Below are 22,472 nucleotides of genomic sequence, written 5' to 3' on the forward strand. Positions count from 1 at the left end.
AAGTAAAACGGGAAGTCTGTATTCCCTCACAGACATTTCCACAGACAGTTGTATGTCTTAAAGAAAAAAATGTGTTCTTTAAATAGAAAACAGGGCCAGGTTTTGTTTTGTTCTGTTTGCTTCTTGGTGGGGAGGAGGATGAGAAGCTAGTTGCTTATCTCACAAATATGGTAGTTGACCATCTCTAAATCTCTGGTATTCAAGAAATACCAAGTTTCAGTTCACAAAATGTGAGTCCTTTGTTATAAGCATCTTTTCTTTTGTTTTGGCCTGTAGGCAGTTTCTGAAACTAGTTTCTGACTCCCATGTGATGCTTTTATATGATATTTATCCATAAAACCGTTTGCATTTTTTTGAGTTGATGGTGCCTTTTTGTCATTCGGCTGCACCTCTCTCCCCTTCTTCGGGATTGTGACACTGTTGCACTCTTCCTGATGCATTGCTTCCTGGTGGGTGACATGATTTACGAGCAGTCCGATAAATAAATAAGATGGTGAGAACTGCGGCAGCAATTCAGTTTCTGTTTGAAAGGAATTAAGCAGTCTCTTTCTGTTTTCTTACATTTCCCCCTACATTGTGTTTTCACAATTATATTAGGAACTATAGGAGGGCCTCTTTTCACTTTCACTCTATTTCAAAAAACATTTGGTTGATTCAAAATCTTCTTGGAAATGTACTACCCCATGTGTTATAATAGACCTCTCCTACTGTGTGCATTTTTATCATGCTAGAATGTATCATTCAGCAATAGCTAATAACGACTAATTTTCTAGGAGCATCTCAGGAATTATGGATGCTTCAATCAGTATGTTTTTATTTTTGCTGGTATTAAAGGAGTGTTTATCTAGAAAGTGATAAGAGCGAATCATCAAGCTTCGACCTTCTTGACTATGTAGACATTATATATACATAGGTGTTTTGTGTGCTTTGGTAAGTGTGAAAATATGTGTGAGATCAATAAAACTTTAATATGTTCAAAAAATAAAAAAGAGGGTGCTATATAATGTGAAATTTCAGTACTCAGGCCAGATCCCCTGCCAGGACATCTCTCATCCAGAGGAATTTCCAGGGATGAAGTCACTCCTTGAAGACAGGATTTTGGAGTGATTCTATTCAGTGCTGTGCCCCCAGAATCTAGAACAGTGTCTGGGTCGTTTTTTGTCAAGGAACAAACTTGAGTTTATTTATGAGTTCTAGTGTATTCTGATTCGAATGTGCCTTTGTTATTTTTGTACGTATGCATACTTTTTAAAAACTGAACACTTACAAGTATAAAAAAGTTCAAAGTAAAATAGAATCCAACCATGAAGTTAAGAAAAAAAAAAAAACTGTAAAACTTTTAGAAGAAAACAAAGGATAAAATGTTTGTGATTTGAAATTAGGCAAAGATTTCTTAGATATGACACCAAAAGGACAATGCATAAAAGAAGAAAAAACTGATAAATTTGACTTCATCAAAATTAACAACCTCTACTCTTGAGGGCGCTCTCAAGAGAATAATCACCTATCTGAGTAAGAACTTGTACCTAGAACATAAAAAACTAATAAAAACCAATAAGAAGAAGACAGCCTAATGAAAATAGTCAAAATATTCAAACAGACTTCAATAAATATGTAGAGATGGCAAAAAGCACATGAAAATATTCATCATTAGTCATTGGGTATATGTAAAATTTAAACACCAGGGATACCACTATGCCCTCATTAGAATGGCTTAAATTAAACAGATAAAATGCTGGTGAGGATGTGGAAACAACTGGAATTCTCCTTCATGCACTGCTGATGAGAATGTAAAACTGTACAATCAGTTTTCTGTTACTTTATTTACTCATTAGCTTCATTTCCATTATCTCAACTTACTTTTACAGTAAACCTGGAATTAATTCAGTGCCTCTACCTTTCATTCTTTGCAAAAATCATTCATTCTTTGCATAAGTTTATTCTAGACTTTTTCATGATAACTTTTCTGGCTATCTTAAATCAAGTGTTACTTTTTTTGCAACTTCAGTGAATCACTAAGTGCTCTTTTCAACAACTATTTCAATTTATTGTAGTTGTGATGTAGTGAGAGATTGTACAGTTTTGTACCTTTTATACCATAGTGATTCTTAGGAGTTTTCTTATAATAATGAGGAAATTACTGATGTAAGTGTACCTTTCTATAAAGCTACTTTTAAACCTCTAATGGCTTTGGTTTAGATAATTTGATTTTAGTCTTTCTAAAACTAAGTAGGCTATAGTCCTTGACATCATGTTAGTATTTCATAATGGTGAAGTAATGTACAGTTTTAAGCACTTTTGATAATTTAGGATGTACAGATGCTTCTTTATTTCTATATTCCTCACAAAATCTGTGGAGTTAGCTCATCATAGTGTTAGAGCTGGAAAGGCATTTCATGATAAATTCCAGTTCCTTCAACCTTCCCACAAAGATACTAATCTGTTAGTCTACTTGGATGCACAGTTATGGAGAAAATTTACCATTTTTCTCATTTACCTATTAAGACCTTAAATAAATCAGTTACCCAGAAAAATATATGTTTCAATTTAACTAGCAGTGTTTGCAAGTTTGGATTTTCTCTAGTAATTCTTAATCATCACCATCATCATCAATGCCATCTCAGTTGCTGTGTGCCTGTGACTATGTAGTATTCCAGGCATCAGTCTAAAATCTAAAATGATCTGTGCTTTACAATCCATAGTGAAAGACTAAGTAAGGCAACTTTTAATAGAAAATATTTTTTGAAACATACTTTCCTTTATTTCAACCTGGAAATAGGCAAAAATTGGGAAATTATCTAATAATTAGTATCTAATACCAGCTTCTCACAGCCCCAAATTAGTTGAGTGGAATAATTGTGATAAAAATCCACAGAATAAGTGACTATCACAGATAATAAATATGTGTGCTTGGTCTTAAAAAATACAGGAATAATGAATATGCTGTTTAAAATATTGTCAGGTCATTAAAATCTAGCCTCATATCTGAGAAATGATCATTTTTCTACAAGCATTTTATATTATGCATTAACACCATCATATGTATATATTCTGTTTTATCCTCATAATTACCCAATAGTTGAGGCATTACCATCCCTATTTTATATGAGAAAATGAGTTCACAAGACTTAGTTGCTTTCTCAAGATTACAGCTAGTAAGTGACAGAGAATTGGCCCTGGATCTTTTGGTTTCAAATCAGATATTTAATTTTTTTTATTATACTAGGTCTGCTTCTTGATCAAACAGGCGTTTGTAAACCTCAATATTATACTGTCTATAGTCGGTTGAAACCCACCATCAAAAATTTCTGAAATGGAGTAATGTGTTACTTGCAGATGGTCACAATAATAAAAATAAATTTCAGATTTCCCATCTTAATTCTAAAACTGCATTCCTCATTTTATTCTATGTTGTTATGACTCAGAAGCTTAAGACAGTAAATGAATTTCTTCACTTGGCCTTTTTTCTAGTCTCCTTGTCAGATTTGTTGTCTCTTTTTCCCTGTGGTAAAGTTATGCATAATACGGGAATTGGGAGAAAAGGTTATTCATCTGATCATTTCCAAACACTGTAACACTCCAGCAGGATCAGCATGTCGTTGGCTCCTATGTGGCAAAACACCGTGCTGTGGTGTAACAGGAGGTGCTTCACTGCTCTTTTCAGATAGTTTCCACTGTATTCCTTCCCACTGTACTTATTTATCTATGGATGGAAACTATTGCTAATTGTTAGGAGAAATTCCTATTAGAAAGTCCATTAATAAATGGTATGTCTATTCTTCATTTAATTGTAATTATGAACTTAACTGTGGAGGATTAACTACTTTTAGTTTCCATGGTTTAACTCATAGTAGTATGTTAAACGATACACATTTTTAAAAGTAACATTACATATTTAACTTATATAATTTAAACTATTCTAATATTAGAGATTAGAGAGTAAAGATCTGACTTCTAAAAGAAATCTAAAATTAATATCAAACTCGAAAGGGATTTGTTTACATCGTATGCAAACATATATATGATATACAATGTATATTCTACGGTCCTCACTGATTATGGTATTAAAAACATGGTATTATTTCAATTTTGTACAATGTATACATGAAATATATATATACACAACACACACACACACCCACACACACACACACATATATATATGGTATAGAAGTGTTTTAGATTCAGTTTTCTGGGAAAGAAAACTTTTTTCCTGATCGTCACGTACATTTTTCATTTCTACATGTGTTTTTTTGGAGAAAATTAGTTTGGCAATATGGAACCAGTACAATTTGTTTACCTGGAAATGTTAGTGCCATCAAGTGGCAAAGAACAGGTATTTCCATATTTGGCTTAAACTTGTATAGCTTATTGAATATGCATATTTTTATGTCTTCCCCAGAAAACGTCCTTTTTTTTTTTACTAAGCATTAAAAAAAACATTATAATGACTAGTTCAGTTTCAACTGTTTTTATTATAGTCTAGTAATTGTACCTTCTTTAAAAGGTATAATAATTATGAGGGGAAAATTGTTAAATGAATTATTCTCTATAAATGATAGTATAACTATTAATAGAATCCATATGTCTTTTGAAAAGCTTTAGAAAAATCTTCAAAAATTTGAACTCTTCAAAGAGAGTTCATTGTGTGAAGATAATTATGTTACTCCTACATTGTAATGCAATTTTATTATTGCAAAAATAATCTTCTCCTTTATTTAAGTGAATAGAAATTGGATGACTGTAAAGTACTGTGAAAACGTGTGCTTTAGAAAGCTTTATATTAGATAACTGGTAGAATTAGATATAAAGCAGTGGTATAAAAGCAAGTGTTTTGCACAATAGTATGAACGAATGTACTTAATGCCACTGAACTGCACTCTTCTAAAAATGGTTGAAATTGTAAGTTTTATTTTATGTATATTTTACCACAATAAAATTTACATCTATAAAATCAACTTTAACAAAGAGAGAGAGAGAACCAACAACAAAATTTACAAAGGTGTATATATGGAAAACTCATTATGGCCATGAGCAAAGTTCTAAATCCATGATATTAATGAAACTAGTTTAAAGTTAAAAAAAATAAAAATGCAAGTGTATGTGATGATCAGGAAAAAACCTTTTTTCCTCAGCAAACTAAAACCAGAACATCTCTTTACCTTTTTTCCCCTTGTATTCCATGATTTTGCCACTGTTAGATTTTTATTTTAATTGTATGTATCAATTAACAATTTTGAGTTTTTCCCCAGGCAGCAAATAACATAGGTTCCATTACTCAAAGCCATTAAAAATGTTTCATCTCTTCTTCAGTGAAGTCTCATCAAACTTTTTCTGAAAGAACCAGATAATAAATATTTTAGGTTTTGTGAACCGTAAGATCTGTGGCAACTATTCAGCTCTGCTATTGTAATGCAAAAGTAGCCACAGACAGTACATAAATAAGTCAGCATGGCTGACTTCCAATAAAACTTTATTCATGGACCCTGAAATTTAATATCATGTAATTTTCACATGTCACAAGATATTATTATTATTTTAATTTTTTCAGCTATTAAAAATGTAAAAAAAATTCTTAGCTTGTAGACCCTACAAAAATGCAGTCAGATTAGACCCGTGGGCCATAGTTTGCCAACCTGTGCTTTGGTACTTTTTTAATTACTTTATTTGAATAAGGTGCTAACTATGTATAATAAAAAACAGCATAAATCTCAGACTAATAGTGATTTGTGTGACCAGAAATAGAAAGAATTCCTAAGTTTTTGAAATGTAGTTATTAACTGTAAATCATTCTGGCCAAATACCAATAAGAACAATTCCTATCAAGAAGAGTGCATTATTTTTCTGAGAATTATGTGTACGTTGGTCATAGTGTTTTGAATATTTGTCTATAAATACATGTAAGTACCCCAAATTTGTCCTTAATTGCAAACATCCTAATGACTACTGATTGGTAGTCAGTAACTTTAACAAGAAGAAAACCGTTTGTTTAAATTAAAAGTTAATTCAGAGTTTGTTTTTCAGTATAATTTTAAAACATTGTGTTTGGTGTTCTAGTCTGTGAAATTAACCAAAAAAAAAAAAAAAAAGGTGCTGTTACCAGCTTCTTTTACTGGGGCAGTCATATTAATACCAAGTTAAATTCCTTTTCTTAAAAAATAAATTAGTGAATTGTAATAATTGCTATATTTTTACAGTAGGTGTTTTTAGATTATAGATAACTAGATGACATTGGGAACTAAATACATGATTTTCTTATACTTTAAATATATTTTGATTATTCAGGTGAGTATGCCTTGGCAGCAGAACTGTACAGAGAAGTGCTGCGTTCATCTGAGGAACACAAGGGAAAGCTCAAAACTGATTCACTGCAAGTAAGTAAAAAGTTTCAAAATATTTGCTTTTTATAAAATAATTTTTCTGAATATTTAAGAGGACAAAGAGTAACAAATGGACTGAGTCATAATCACTGGGGATGAAGCTTGGAAATCATGTTCTTTTAATAAGCACCCAAGGTGATTTGTATATACACAAAAGTTTTAGAATCACTATTCTGTCTGCTCAGGTCAGTATTGGCCACAAGGCTGACTAGATAAGCCTAAGCTACATTAGAAAAGCAGCTCAAAATATTTGTATTTCAAAGAATGGGGTCAGTTTTATCACTTCACATATTAACATCAACATATTTATTCACATGGTATTCACCAAAAAGAAGAGAAATTGAGTTAAACTCAAAAATGAAACTAAGTGATAATAAAAACTATCCAATGATCTTCTAGTTTAATTTTTGGAGGTCTTTTAGGGAGATTTGGATATTTGAATTATAACACTTACTTAAGTGTGAAATATCTTCCTCTTCCTGGTTCAGTCCAGTGGATCATATAGACAAGGCTCTCTAGCTAAATGGTAAATAAGGATACTTTTGTGAATCTTGGTAAGTTTAGGCTTGAGTCCCAGGTGAGGCTTCTTTTTTACCATTCAGAATCTAAACCTTGGGACCTACATGTTCACCTGTGCCTGAGCAGGTATTAGGAGGAGTGTATGGGGGGAGAGGGAAGAAGAGAGAAAATTAAATACCAGTCTACTTATATTATGCATGGGTAAGGATTACAGAAGGTCATGGACCTTTAGCAAATGTATTTACCACATGCGAGAAGGAGCAAGTACAAAGGTGTCGTGCTCCTGAATAAAGGAAACAAAAGTAGGACAGGTCCAGTATGCCTGAATTCAGGAGTGAAGAGTAAGCTATCAGTCAGCCTGGTTCTTGCTTTTGACTCACAGTAACCCCAGCTGCTGATAAAGCATGGTCCACCAAATGTCTTGCTCTATCAAGTCAGATTAGCCACCCTGCTGTGTTGGGATAAAATGTGTAAGGGAATGGAGAGAGACAAGTATTCCTCCCAGTTCATTCCACCACCTTGTGCAGAAAGCAACAGAAGTCCTCTTCCACAAGTGCACACAGAGAAGTGGAGCCGAGTTTCTACCATTTTTTCTTTCATGGTATTTATACTTTTGTTTTTGCTATTACATCTGATAGTGCTACTGATTATGTTATCTATGAAAGTATGATGAAAAGACCTAAGACATTTGAGGTAGTTCTTCAAAGATTAACTCTACAAAGATCTGTACCACGGCCCGTAATTTGTAGCAAAACAGAATAAACCCTTATAGTCTCAAACCACTGACACCAAATCAGACCTTACCAGAAAGACTCCTTTCCCATCATCCTTTAGCCTTTAGCTGTCTTCTCAAATAAAGACTCAGATTAGATAGAAACTACATTCACTTTATTTTTTCTCATAGCCCTTTACTCCAGAGGGAGCCTCAAACCAGTCACAGACTCAATACCACAGTGAGATGCCTGGCTTATATTTAATACAGAGATTTAAGATGGAGTTTTCTCCTTTATTCTACACCATCTTCACCTCTAACTCCTCCCCTTTTCAGCCCTTAAGTTCAACAGATCCAGGTCACAGCCCTGTTTTCTAATATATTTCATTATCTTTGTTTTTATCATAATATAATTGCTAGGCTCATCCAGACTCATTTCCCAGGAGAAGAGGAATCAAGTCTGTGCAGTCAACCTTTCTACTTTACTGGACTTACTTGGCATACTCATATTTCCCCATATAGACAAGTGCATGTATAAGAGAAGAAATATACCTGTATTACATACTCTGTTAAATACATAGACATGTTCATGAAACTGTATATTTTTAATTAGAAATTTATGTCATTATGAGTTAAGATAATTACTGTAAAACTGACTCTGAGAAAGTTGGTATTCAAATTGTTTTAAAGGAAAAGAATTCGGTGATTAAATCTTAAATGCGGTGTTAGTGTTCTGTATGCCTTAATAATAGTAGGTTCTCCCCTTAGAGTTCACTGCGTTGGCTGTCATAATTGTTGCCTTTTGTGTGTTTTATAGAGACTTCATGCTACCCATAACCTGATGGAATTGTTGATAGCCAAACACCCAGGGATACCTCCTACCCTGAGAGATGGCAGACTTGAGGAAGAGGTAATTATTATTTTTTCATTCTGTCTATAAAAGAATTTTTTTTCAGACTTCGTACTCCATCTAATTGATATTTCCTAGGGCATATAAAGGTAACCATGTTTTCTCACTGCTTTGCTGTTCTAAACTTTGCCATGTTGATTTTGGGTGGCATAGAATAGCAATACTCCATATTATTTTGTTTCTCTGATGATCTGCCTGCAGCTATATGGCAACTGCTTGTTGTAGATATGGCTTTTGGTAGCCAACCAGCACAGGACTGTAAATAAACAACAAATGAAAAAAGGAAATCTTGTTGATCTCATGACAGATCTGCAAAAGATGTAATTTAGTAAAAATAAAAAGTTTTGTACTTTCTCCACCCTTCAGTGTATTATTTAAGTCAATAAATAAACTTAAATTTTCAGTTGTATTTCTTATGTCCTCTCAAAGAAGTTCCCTCCGCAATGAGTATTGCCTCTCGTTAGAAACAGTGTTATTATAAATTATTGTTAATATGCTTATTATGCCAATTCCCCCATGGATTTTTGCTTTAAAACTCAAAGAGAGGTGGCAAACCTAAAAACAAAAGAGTAGTAAGTATGTTTGACACGTATTAAACCTGTAAATGAAGCCTTTATTTGAATTAACAGGATAAAAAATGAGATTGTATAAGGATGTACAGCCCTTTCTTGATGCTAGATGGCAGTCTAAGTGTTGGAAATTTTCAAGTGAAATTTTATTCCCAATGCAGGCATCTAATCTTATATGTAATTAGTCACTCTGTTTAAATGCCTTCAGTGACAGGAAGCTTTCTGGGAGATAGTCCCATCTATTAGTAGACAGCTCTAATGACCAACTAATTATAGCCAATGAATTTTAATAGAAATTAATTGGAAGGTTGTGACAGAAAAATAAAAAATGCATCATGAGGAGGAGGGTTCATACTATATAGATGTATTTCCAAGGAGACTGCTTTATCACTTTTGCCTAACTCTCACGGTACATGAAGCCACAGTATTTCAAAGCTGGACAATATCCGAGAAATCATCTGCTTCAACCACCTCCTTTTGCAAATGGAGTAACTGAAGCCTAGGGAAGAAAAATGGCTAGTCAAAAGAGTTGTATCTATTCAGTTGACCTCATGAAATTGCCACTGTTGTAAATCAAAAATGGTCTAGTATTGGCAATTTCATATGGCTCAACCCACTACTAAGTGGAAGCATTGGGATTTTCAGTTCAGTAGTCTTTCCAGTTTTCCTCCCACTGTCCCATATAGCCTCTGATCATCCCCTCTCTTCATTCATAAAATAGTTTCAAGAGTCAGTTAAGTATTTCAGTTAAATGGACAAAAGTGAAGAATTTTCCTTTTTCCTAATGGTAACTTATAAGAATAAAAATTTTCAGTACTTCTGTTACTTGCAAATAACATGATCCTTCTTGTCTTGAAAAGTTGAAAGAGGAACAATTTTTAAATCCTTTTTGTATTAGTCTTTTACGGTTTCTATAACAAAATGCCACAGACTGGCTTAAACAACAGGAATTTTATTTCTCACACTCATGAACTGGAAGAATTAATATTGTTAAAATGTCCATGCTAACTAAAACAATATACAGGTTCAATGTAATCCCTATTAAAATTCCAATGGTATTTTTCACAGAAATAGAATAAACAATCCAAAGATTTGTATGGAACTAGAAAACATCCTGAATAGCCAAAGCAGTCTTAAGATTAAGAACAAAGCTGCAGGCATTATGCACCCTGATTTCAAACTATATTGTAAAGCTATAGTAACTAAAACAGTATGGTGTTGACATAAAAGCATACACATAGATCAATGGGACAGAATAGAGAGAACCCAGAAATAAAGCCACCCATATATGGTCAGTTAATTTACAAAAAAGGAACCAAGATTAGACAATGGGGAAAGGACAGTCACTCTTTTTTTAATTGAAGTATAGTTGATTTATAATATTATATTAGTTTCAGGTATACAGCATAGTGATTCAGTATTTTTGCAGATTATACTCCATTATAAGTTATTATGAGATAATAGCTATAATTCCCACTGCTATACAATATATCCTTGCTGCTTATCTATTTTATACATAGTAGTTTGTATCTTTTAATTCCATACCCTTAATTTGTCCCTCCCCGCTTCCCTTTCCCCTTTGGTAACAACTAGTTTGTTTTCTACATCGGTGAGTCTGCTTCTGTTGTACACATACATTTATTTGTTTTATTTTTTAGATTCCACATATAAGTGATATGATATGATACTTGTCTTTCTCTTTCTGACCCATTCACTAAGCATAATATTCTGGGTCCATCCATGTTGCTGCAAATGGCAGAATTTCATTTTTTGCTTATGGCTGAATAATATTCCATTGTAAATATATACAACTTCTTTATCCATTCATCTGTTGATGGGCACTTGGGTTGTTTCCATGTCTTGGCTATTGTAAATAGTGCTGCTATGAACATTGGGGTTCATGTATCTTTTTGAACTAGTGTTTTCATTTTTTTTTCCAGCTATATACCCAGGACTGGAATTGCTGGGTCATATGGTAGTTTATATCTAGTTTTTTGAGGAACCTCCATACTGTTTTGCAGCAGTAGCTGCACCAATTTACATTCCCACCAACAGTATGCAAGGGTTCCCTTTCCTCCACATTATCCCCAACACTTGTTATTTGTAAACTTTTTGATGGTAGCCATTCTGACATGTGTGAGGTGATACCTCGTTATTGTTATGATTTGCGTTTCTCGAATAATTAGCAGTGTTGAACATCTTTTCATGTGCCTGTTAGCCATCTCTATGTCTTCTTTGGGAAAATGTCTTTTCAGGTCTTCTGCCCATTTTTTGATTGGGTTGTTTGTTTTTTTGATATTGAGTTGTATGTGCTATTTATATATTTTAGATACTAACACCTTATCAGGGGTTTAGATAGTAACCCCTTATTAGGTGATTAGAAAATAGGCTGAGAGGGACTTCCCTGGTGGTCCAGTGGGTAAGACTCTGCACTCCCAATGCAGGGGGCCCAGGTTCGATCCCTGGTCAGGAAACTAGATCCCGCATGCATGCTGCAACTAAGAAGTCCGCATGCCGCAACTAAGAAGTCTGCACGCCGCAACTAAGAAGCCCGCGTGCCGCAACTAAGACTAAGAAGGCCACGTGCCACAACTAAAGATCCCACATGCTGCAGTGAAGATCCTGCGTGCTGCAGCTAAGACCCAGCACAGTCGAAATAAATAAATACATTTTTAAAAAAGAAAAAGAAAATAGGCAGAGGATCTGAATAGACATTTTTCCAAAGAAGACATACAGATGGGCAACAGACACATGAAAAAATGCTCAACATCGTTAATCATTAGGGAAATGCAAATCAAAACCACAATGAGATATCACTTCATACCTGTTAGAGTGGCTATTTTCAAAAAGACAAGATATAAAAAGTGTTGGTGAGGATGAGAGAAAAGGGAACTCTTGTGCACTGTTGATGGGAATATAAATTGCTGCAGCCACTATGGAAAATAGTATGGAGGTTCCTCAAGAAATTAAAAATAGGACTATAATATGACCCAGCAATTCCACTACTGGGTATTTATCTGAAGAAAACAAAAATACTAACTTGAAAAGATATATGCACCCTTACGTTCATTGAAGCATTATTTACAATAGCCAGTACATGAAAACAACCTACGTGTCCATTGATAAGAAGATGTTGTATACATATATGATGGAATATTGTTTAGCCATAAAAAGGAATGAAATATTGCCATTTGCAACAACATGGATGGACCTTGAGGGTATTATATGCTAAGCGAAATAAGTCAGACAAAGACAAATACTGTATGATTTCTCTTATATGAGGAATCCCAAAAAAAAGAAAGAAAGAAAAAGAAAAAAACCATGCTCATAGATACAGAGAACAGACTGGTGGTTGAAAGAGGTAGGGCTTGGGTGTGGAGAAATGGGTAAACTATTGGGTTTTTTAATTTAAATAAATTGAATAAAATTTATTTTAATTAAAAAAAATGTATTTCTCACAGTTCTGGAGGCTGGCAGTCTAAGATCAAGGTGTCAGCAGGGTTGGTTTCTCCTGAGGACTCTCTCCTTGGCTTGTAGATGGCTGCCTTCTCACTGTGTCCTCATGTGGCCTTTTCTCTGTGTACTTGCATCCCTGGTGTGTCTCTCTTTCCTTGTAAGGACACCAGTCATGTAGGATTAGGGCTCCACCCTTATCATCTCATTTATCTACATTTACTCATTTAATTACTTTCTTAAAGGCCCTGTCTCCAAATATAGTCACGTTGGTGGTTAGGACTTCATCATAGATTTTGAGAAACACAATTCAGTCCTAAAACCCAAAGTATTATTTCTAAACTGAAGTAATTCCAAGAAATTATAATAACTGAATCAGACAAGAAATTCTAAAATGTATTCTTGTTTTGCCTTATAGTTTGAAATATTACTGTTCTTTCCCCTCCCATTTTTTAAAATTAAAAAATTAGAAACTTGGGGAGCAAATCCTTGGAATTTCTTAAATTATGTGACTGACAGGTAAATGTAAGTCAAGGTGGCTTACAGGTAAAATCTCTTCAATATACATCTTATGAATTTCTAGCATGGCTTTTATGTTCTCTACAGTATACTTGTAGAGTTCAATGCTTAAATTGAGTTAAATAGATTAAATAAATAAAGTACACTGTTCTGGAAACATCATACTAAATTATTTTCTTGACCTGAAGTGAAAGTTTATACTTGTCTCCTGTTTCAACACAGGCCAAACAGCTGCGAGAGCATTATATGAGCAAGTGTAATACAGAGGTTGCTGAAGCGCAACAAGCTTTGCTGCCAGTGCAGCAGAACATACGTGACCTCCAGAGAAAGGTATGGCCACCAATGTGACTTTCCTTATGTTTTTCTCCACCTAACATTTTGGTTTTTGTTCTGCTCTGGGGAGAAACTTGAACTGTCTTATTCATCTTGGAATTTTTAGCACCTGTTACAGTACCTGAGCCACAATAAAAACGTATTTGCTGTTAGCAGTGTTTGTTGATTGGATGAACAGATACATAGATAAATCACCTATTTTGAGGTTATTCTCTTTCATTTCTTTTAAGGTATAATGGGGTTTCCTCTTACCTTCGGTATATAACAAGTTGTCTTTTGAAGAAAGTGAAGACTTCCATAACCTTCTTTTGATCTTAGATGTGCATGTTTCCAAAATCTTTTCTTTTAAGATGTTGGAATATTAGAACCATAAGTATTTTCCTTATGAAATATGTGCCATTTGTCATTTCTAAAATTTCTCTTTCATGAAATCAGTAGCAAAGTTTAAGGAGAAGGCTACACAAAATACTTTTACTTTTTGATTTTAACCAGTTACTCCACATTTTATTCTTCCTAATTCATTAATTATTTAGTATTCAAGCATATAATTTTATTAGTTATCAAAGATTATTCATTGAGTAGAATCTAGTTCAGTTAGTTGAGGATATGCATTATGACTTTATTACGCTGAGAAAGAAACCTGTTACCTTTTCAGATATATAGAGTGAATACTGAAGTTTTATTTTGTTTTAGGTATTTTTTTTTTAGCACAGCTTTGTTATAAATGTATGTAAATAAATTCTCACTCATTCAGAGTAATCATGAAATAGGTGTTCTATTTAATTATATATGCAGTTGTACTTATTCTTTGTATATACAACCTGTATACTTGTCTCCCCACTACTGTGATTCCCTTGAGAGTTGCATTTATTGCCTCCTTTTAATTTTTCACAGAACTCTTTCCAGTGATAGAAACGTTGTGAGTACTAAAAAGACATTAATTGATCAGCTGTTGTCTTGTTTACAGATTTATTCTAATTCTCCTTGGTGGCTGAATGTGATACACAGAGCAATGGAATTTGGTATTGAAGAGGAACTTGTTCAAAGAGTGCGAAATGAAATAACCAGCAACTACAAGCAACAAACTGGCAAGCTTTCTATGTCAGAGAAGTAAGAAAATAGCACAAAACAGAATGGTTAATATGAGTAGTCACCCCAAATATTCAGATCATTTGGTATTAAGAGTTACAATTAAAAGTCATAACATATTGTGGTTATGAACATCTACATTTTACCTATTGTTGCATATATTTCAAACCAAAATATGAGGTATGCTTTTTTCCTGTATATTAGTCATTTTTAACTGTTCTCTTTTCAGTGCTTTTTTTTCTATTTTTTAATCTGCTTAAAGTATTTTCTTTGTATCTTTGTTGGACAAAGTTGCTTAAAGCCAGCTCTTTAAGCAAAGTTTTGAAATAGACTTTGTTTTGGAGAATCTTGCCCTTGGGGTAAGGCATTCATATTTCCCTATGTCATTCATTCCCTAAGGGCTAAGCTCATAGTGCCACAGTGGCCCAGGTTTTATATTGTAGAGTCTGCTTTGTCTTCCCCATCTTTCTTCTCAGCAACAATCACCATTCTTCAAGATAGATAAGTTGGGTTATTCCTCGTGAAGGAAGAATGGTGAATAATTCTTCCCAGAGAACAAATATACCCTATCAAAAGTACCTTCAGTGGTTTAACCCAAAGGAATGTCTGTCTAATGTGGGGAATGTAGATGTTGCGGCAGAACCGTTGATTCTAGGGAGGGGGACAGAGAGGAGGATCTTTATTGCTTCTCAGATCATATCGCAGTATAACGTCAGCCTTGGGATTAAAGTTGGTTTTCAGTGAAAAATTCAGTATAAGAATATCTTTGAAATGTTTTAAAGTGTTTTCATTTGCTCTTCTAAAAACTTTTTCAAGTGTCTGCTAACACCCTAAAAAATATGCTACATTTTCTATGTGTCATTATTAACTTGGATGTACCTTAATGTAATCATCTTTTTCACCATTCAGAATCTGATGAGCCTCTCATTTCTGAAGTATATGCAGTATATTATGCTTTTGAGTGCACTCTCTTTTTCCCTGTTAAGCCCAAGAATCACTGTTCCAGGATAAGTTGTCATTTATGTCATGAATTCATCTTATCCAGTTTTAAAGCTATGTCCTAATTATGTGTTCTGCCAGCATTGTAACATCAACTGATAAAGGAAAATATTTTAAAATATCTTGAACTTGTTTTTCTTAAATCACACAGAAACTCTTTTTTTTTTTCTTAGAAACTACTTTTAAAAGTTGTAAATCCCCATGTTAGAATATATCCCCTATTACATGTTTTGAGGTCCCAGGGCTGTAAAAGGACCAACAGGAAACATAAAATGTATAATTCATTACATAAACATGCTTTTAAAAAACGTTAGACATAAATAGAAAGTAAGAAAACACATTTTTAAAGTTAAATTTTTTTATATTACATGTATTCAGAGATCATCTTAACACTGCTGCTGTGTTTTTTAATGAGACATATCTCAGACACCAAACTACTTATGTTTGCTTGTTAATGATTCTTGGGGAAGACTATGTAGCTTGGTGATTAAGAGCACAGGTAGATTCTCAAGACAGACTGCCTGTGTTCATACCTCATTGCCACCACTTGTTAGCTCTTTGAACTTGGGAAAGTTATATAAGCTCTCTCTGCCTTAGTTTCTTCATCTATAAAACCACACAGCATTATAGTGAGGATTAGTAAATTAATATTTGAAAGTACTTACTTAAAATAGTACCTACTATTAGTATGGTGTCTAAGAGTTACCTTCTGTTACTATGTTTTCTTCTCTTTCATTTAAAGGACCTGCAAGAGAGAACATCGCTAAGACATGTTAAATGCTGATCTGTGATATTTTTCGGCCCTTATTCACATGCTCAGACCTGAGTTAGTGGAGAGAACTTTTCCAAAGCCACTTCTTCCCATCGGTTCAAAGTTAATTTTCGAAGAGCAGTTCAAATTTGTAATAAATTACAAATAAAAAACTTTGTTTTCTTTTTGTGAATAGTATTGATACCTAACCTAATTTTAAGTATCTCAAAGTAAATTTTTTTAGAAATTACTGAGCAGCTATTCTATGCCTATTATATATGTTTTTGAAAAAGGGGTATAATCTAATTCTTACCTTCTAAAAGTTAGCTTAATGAGAAGACAAGAGTCATAAATAATTTGAGAAATGTATGTATAAAAACTAAACAAAGTACTAAAATGAATAATGTTGTTAATAAACTCCATGAACAGAAAGAAACATAGATTAGTGTTGTGAAATATTGGGAAAGCCTTTTAGGAAGGAAAGTGGGCTCTTTTGAACAATTTGGAGAGAATGGCATATGGCATTTTAGGAAGAAGGATATACTCTTAACTTAAAAAGCAAACAAATCTTGTTTATATTTTTTGTTTTTTAATTTCTTATTATCTAGGCTTTCTTTTTCCTTTCAAAAACCCATACACACACATCCATACATTTTTTTTCTTGACCCATTTCATTTATAGTTTATCAGAATGGGTAAGAGCATTGTGTTCGGGTTTAACTCCTAGCCCTACCACATAATAACTTTGTATCTTTAGTTAAATTACTTTAATTCATTAATCTTCATCTATAACGTGCACAGTTGGGTATCTATTGAGGTTATACAGGAAAAGTGCTTGGCAAAGTGCCTGGCATTTAGTAAATGCTTAATAAAAATATATGTGTATATGTATAAGTTCCTTGTAATATGGAATATAATTCTTGGCTACTTTTCTCCTTTCTTCTCAGCTTTCTGTCTCTACTTTTCATCCTACAGTCACCTCTACGTAGAGCACAGGTGTCAGGGGAACATCTGTAGTCAATCAGTATTAAAAAGAAAGAATGTGGCAATCCTGATCTTTCAAAGACATCAGACACAGACATAGATTTTGCATATTTTTTTTCGGTTCTGAGGGCAGGCACTATCAAATGTTTTTGTTATCTTTTGTAGTAGACAACCCAATGTTGTTATTCTTTGTTTACTAGTAGATACCAATTGAATATACTCCTAATGTAAACTCACTCAGGTGTGACTAGGTAAAATGTTGCAGTTTCTTTAACACTTTGCCAACCACTTCCTGAATTTTTAGGAAATTGACCTACTGTTCTTTTCTTTGCTGTGTGTGGTGCTGGTGATGGGAATCAGGTTCCATGACTGCAGAGGTCTTCAGTTCTTACTTACAACACGTATGGAAGAGCTAAGTAAGTTCCAGAAGCAAGTAAGAGATGCTGTAAAAAATCTGGAGGGACCTCCATCTCGTCATGTTATTGAGTCTGCAACAATCTGCCACCTCCGGCCAATCAGGCTTCCCCTCAATTGGTAGGTAATAGGAGAAATCATCCAATGAATGGCATCATTCCATTGAGCTAGATTTCTCCTGAGAGAAGAAACACTGGCTCACATAATAAAACATTTTTCATTTGAATTCAGACAGAAGTAGAGATGTATTATTAATCTAACTTTAAAAAAAAAAAACCTCTCTAGGACCACATACCTGAGGACCACGTATTTTTTTTTTTTCTAAAATGGCATATTTGTTGTAAAGAAAATGTGAAGTATAAAATACTAAGCCTCTTTTAGAAATTACCTGATTGCGGTTATGTTTGTGAATGTTTCTCTGATAATTTCTTCTTTTCCAGCTGTGTCTTTTGTAAGGCTGATGAATTGTTCACAGAGTATGAATCGAAGCTATTTTCTCACACGTAAGTTCTCTGATTGATTATTTCCAATCAGGAAAATGAAACATTTTACAAGACTTGGTATTTTAATTTATACAACTACATTTTCCTCACAGTAACATTTCTTATATTTTTTTCTCTTATCCAGTCAATTTACTAAACTTTAGCATTTGCCCATTTAACATGCTCAGTTTCACCTGTGCTGATGTTTACCCCCAAATGCTCCTGTCGTGTAGTAACATGTGCTTGAGGGACAGTTTACGGGAGTACACAGACTCTGCAGTCCAACAGATATGACCACAAATCCCTGCTCACTACTGTGCACAGATTACTTCTCTAAGCCTCAGGATCCTCATTGGTGAAATGAAGATAATAACACCTCACTGAGTTTTTTTTTATGTATATTAAATAAGAAAAGGCATATAATTACTTAGCATAGTGGGGGTTTTTTGGGTTTTTTTTTTAACATCTTTATTGGACTATAATTGCTTTACAATGTTGTGTTAGTTTCTGCTTTATAACAAAGTGAATCAGCTATACATATACATATATCCCCATATTTCCTCCCTCTTGCCTATCCCTCCCACCCTCCTTATCCCACCCCTCTAGATGGTCACAAAGCACCGAGCTGATCTCCCTGTGCTATGCGGCTGCTTCCCACTAGCTATCTATTTTACATTTGGTAGTGTATATATGTCCATGCCACTCTCTCACTTCATACCAGCTTACCCTTCCCCCTCCTCCCCATCTCCTCAAGTCCATTCTCTGCCTCTGCATCTTTATTCCTGTCCTGCCCCTAGGTTCTTCAAAACCATTTTTTTTTTTTTAGATTCCGTAAATATGTGTTAGCATACAGTATTTATTTTTCTCTTTCTGACTTACTTCACTCTGTATAAGAGACTCTAGGTCCATCCACCTCACTACAAATAACTCAATTTCACTTCTTTTTATGGCTGAGTAATATTCCATTGTATATATGTACCACATCTTCTTTATCCATTCATCTGTCGATGGACACTTAGATTGCTTCCATGTCCTGGCTCTTTTACATAAAGCTGCAGTGAACATTGTGGTACTTGACTCTTTTTGAATTATGGTTTTCTCAGGGTATATGTCCAGTAGTGGGAATGCTGGGCCTTATGTTAGTTCTATTTTTAGTTTTTTAAGGAACCTCCATACTGTTCTCCATAGTGGCTGTATCAATTTACATTCCCACCAACAGTGCAAGAGGGTTCCCTTTTCTCCACACCCTCTCCAGCATTTATTGTTTGTAAATTTTTTGATGCTGGCCATTCTGACTGGTGTGAGGTGATACCTCATTGTAGTTTTGATTTGCATTTCTCTAATAATTAGTGATGTTGAGTATCCTTTCATGTGTTTGCTGGCAATCTGTATATCTTCTTTGGAGAAATGTCTATTTAGGTCTTCTACCCATTTTTGGATTGGGTTGTTTGTTTTTTCATATTGACCTGCATGAGCTGCTTGTAAATTTTGGAGATTAATACTTTGTCAGTTGCTTCATTTGCAAATATTTTCTCCCATTCTGAGGGTTGTCTTTTCATGTTGTTTATGGTTTCCTTTGCTATGCAAAAGCTTTTAAGTAGGTCCCATTTGTTTATTTTTGTTCTTTCCATTTCTCTAGGAGGTGGATCAAAAAGGATCTTGCTGTGATTTATGTCATAGAGTGTTCTGCCTATGTTTTCCTCTAAGAGTTTTATAGTGTCTGGCCTCACATTCAGGTCTTTAATCCATTTTGAGTTTATCTTTGTGTATGATGTTAGGGAGTGTTCTAATTTCATTTTACATGTAGCTGTTCAGTTTTCCCAACACCACTTATTGAAGAGGCTGTCTTGTCTCCATTGTATATCCTTGCCTCCTTTATCAAAAATAAGGTGACCATATGTGCGTGGGTTTATCTCTGGGCTTTCTGTTCTTTTCCATTGATCTATATTTCTGTTTTTGTGCCAGTACCATACTGTCTTGATTACTGTAGCTTTGTAGTATAGTCTGAAGTCAGGGAGCCTGATTCCTCCAGCTCCAGTTTTCTTTCTCAAGACTGCTTTGGCCGTTTGGGGTCTTTTGTGTTTCCATACAAATTATGAAATTTTTTGTTCTCGTTCTGTGAAAACTGCCATTGGTAGTTTGATAGGGATTGCACTGAATCTGTAGATTGCTTTGGGTAGTATGGTCATTTTCACAATGTTAATTCTTCCAATCCAAGAGCATGGTATATCTCTCCATCTGTTTGTATCATCTTTAATTTCTTTCATCAGTGTCTTATAGTTTTCTGCCTACAGGACTTCTGTCTCCTTAGGTAGGTTTATGCCTAGGTATTTTATTCTTTTTGTTGCAATGGTAAATGGGAGTGTTTCCTTAATTTCTCTTTCAGATTTTTCATCATTAGTGTATAGGAATGCAAGAGATTTCTGTGCATTAATTTTCTACCCTGCTACTTTACCAAATTCCTTCATTAGCTCTAGTAGTTTTCTGGTAGCGTCTTTAGGATTCTCTATGTATAGTATCATGTCATCTGCAAACAGTGACAGCTTTACTTCTTCTTTGCCGATTTGGATTCCTTTTATTTCTTTTTCTTCTCTGATTGCTGTGGTTAAAACTTCCAAAACAATGTTGAATAATAGTGGTGAGAGTGGGCACCTTGTCTTGTTCCTGATCCTAGTGGAAATGGTTTCAGTTTTTCACCATTGAGGACGATGTTGGCTGTGGGTTTGTCATATATGGCCTTTATTATGTTGAGGAAAGTTCCCTCTATGCCTGCTTTCTGGAGGGTTTTTATCATAAATCATCGTTGAATTTTGTCAAAAGCTTTTTCTGCATGTATTGAGATGATCATATGGTTTTTTTCTTCAGTTTGTTAATATGGTGTATCACATTGATTGATTTGCATATACTGAAGAATCCTTGCATCCCTGGGATAAATCCCATTTGATCATGGTGTATGATCCTTTTAATGTGCTGTTGGATTCTGTTTGCTAGTATTTTGTGGAGGATTTTTGCATCTATGTTCATCAGTGATATTGGCCTGTAGTTTTTTTCCTTGTGACATCTTTGTCTGGTTTTGGTATCAGGGTGATGGTGGCCTCATACAATGAGTTTGGGAGTGTTCCTTCCTCTGCTATATTTGAAGAGTTTGAGAAGGATAGGTGTTAGCTCTTCTCTAAATATTTGATAGAATTCGCCTGTGAACCATCTGGTCATGCGCTTTTAGTTTTTGGAAGATTTTTCGTCACAGTTTCAATTTCAGTGCTTGTGATTGGTCTGTTTATATTTTCTGATTCTTCCTGGTTCAGTCTCAGAAGCTTGTGCTTTTCTAAGAGTTTGTCCATGTCTTCCAGGTTGTCCATTTTATTGGCATATAGTTGCTTACAGTAATCTCTCATGATCCTTTGTATTTCTGCAGTGTCAGTTGTTACTTCTCCTTTTTCATTTCTAATTCTATTGATTTGAGTCTTCTCCCTTTTTTTCTCGATGAGTCTGGCTAAAGGTTTATCAATTTTGCTTATCTTCTCAAAGAACTAGCTTTTCGTTTTATTGATCTTTGCTATTGTTTCCTTCATTTCTTTTTCGTTTATTTCTGGTCCGATCTTTATGATTTCTTTCCTTCTGCTAACCGTGGAGATTTTTTGTTCTTCTTTCTCTAATTGCTTTAGGTGTAAGGTTAGGTTATTTATTTGAGATGTTTCTTGTTTCTTGAGGTAGGATTGTATCGCTATAAGCTTCCCTTTTAGAACTACTTTTGCTGCATCCCATAGGTTTTGGGTCGTCGTATTTTCATTGTCATTTGTTTCTAGGTATTTTTTTATTTTCTCTTTGATTTCTTCAGTGATTTCTTGGTTATTTAGTAGTGTATTGTTTAGCCTCCATGTGTTTGTATTTTTTACAGATTTTTTCCTGTAATTGACATCTAGCCTCATAGAGTTGTGGTCAGAAAGGATACTTGATACGATTTCAGTTTTCTTAAGTTTACCAAGGCTTGATTTGTGACCCAAGATATGATCTGTCCTGGAGAATGTTCCATGAGCACTTGAGAAGAAAGTGTATTCTGTTGTTTTTGGATGGAATGTCCTGTAAATATCAATTAAGTCCATCTTGTTTAATGTATCATTTAAAGTTTGTGTTTCCTTATTTATTTTCATTTTGGATAATCTGTCCATTGGTGAAAGTGGGGTGTTAAAGTCTCCTACTATGATTGTGATACTGTCGATTTCCCCTTTTATGGCTGTTAGCATTTGCATTATGTATTGAGGTGCTCCTATGTTAGGTGCTAAATATTTACAATTGTTATATCTTCTTCTTGGATTGATCTCTTGATCATTATGTAGTGTCCTTCTTTGTCTGTTGTAA

At 34.2% G+C, this 22,472-nt stretch overlaps 1 protein-coding gene and 1 non-coding gene across 5 annotated transcripts in view; both read left to right on the forward strand.

Moving 5' to 3' along the window:
- Positions 1-22,472, forward strand: part of SHPRH (SNF2 histone linker PHD RING helicase) — an 85,905-nt gene that overhangs the window by 30,620 nt on the left and 32,813 nt on the right. For all 4 annotated transcript variants that reach the window (XM_068551094.1, XM_068551095.1, XM_068551097.1 and 1 more), the window contains 6 exons: positions 6,286-6,374; positions 8,429-8,521; positions 13,285-13,392; positions 14,363-14,505; positions 17,578-17,751; positions 18,072-18,134. In XM_068551094.1, the coding sequence (XP_068407195.1) occupies positions 6,286-6,374; positions 8,429-8,521; positions 13,285-13,392; positions 14,363-14,505; positions 17,578-17,751; positions 18,072-18,134 (670 nt within the window). The remainder of the gene's footprint in view (positions 1-6,285; positions 6,375-8,428; positions 8,522-13,284; positions 13,393-14,362; positions 14,506-17,577; positions 17,752-18,071; positions 18,135-22,472) is intronic.
- Positions 11,492-11,564, forward strand: TRNAG-CCC (transfer RNA glycine (anticodon CCC)). The gene has a single exon. It is a non-coding gene; the product is annotated as a tRNA-Gly (tRNA).

The sequence above is a fragment of the Eschrichtius robustus genome, chromosome 9 (genome assembly GCF_028021215.1).
Source record: "Eschrichtius robustus isolate mEscRob2 chromosome 9, mEscRob2.pri, whole genome shotgun sequence".
NCBI lineage: Eukaryota > Metazoa > Chordata > Mammalia > Artiodactyla > Eschrichtiidae > Eschrichtius > Eschrichtius robustus.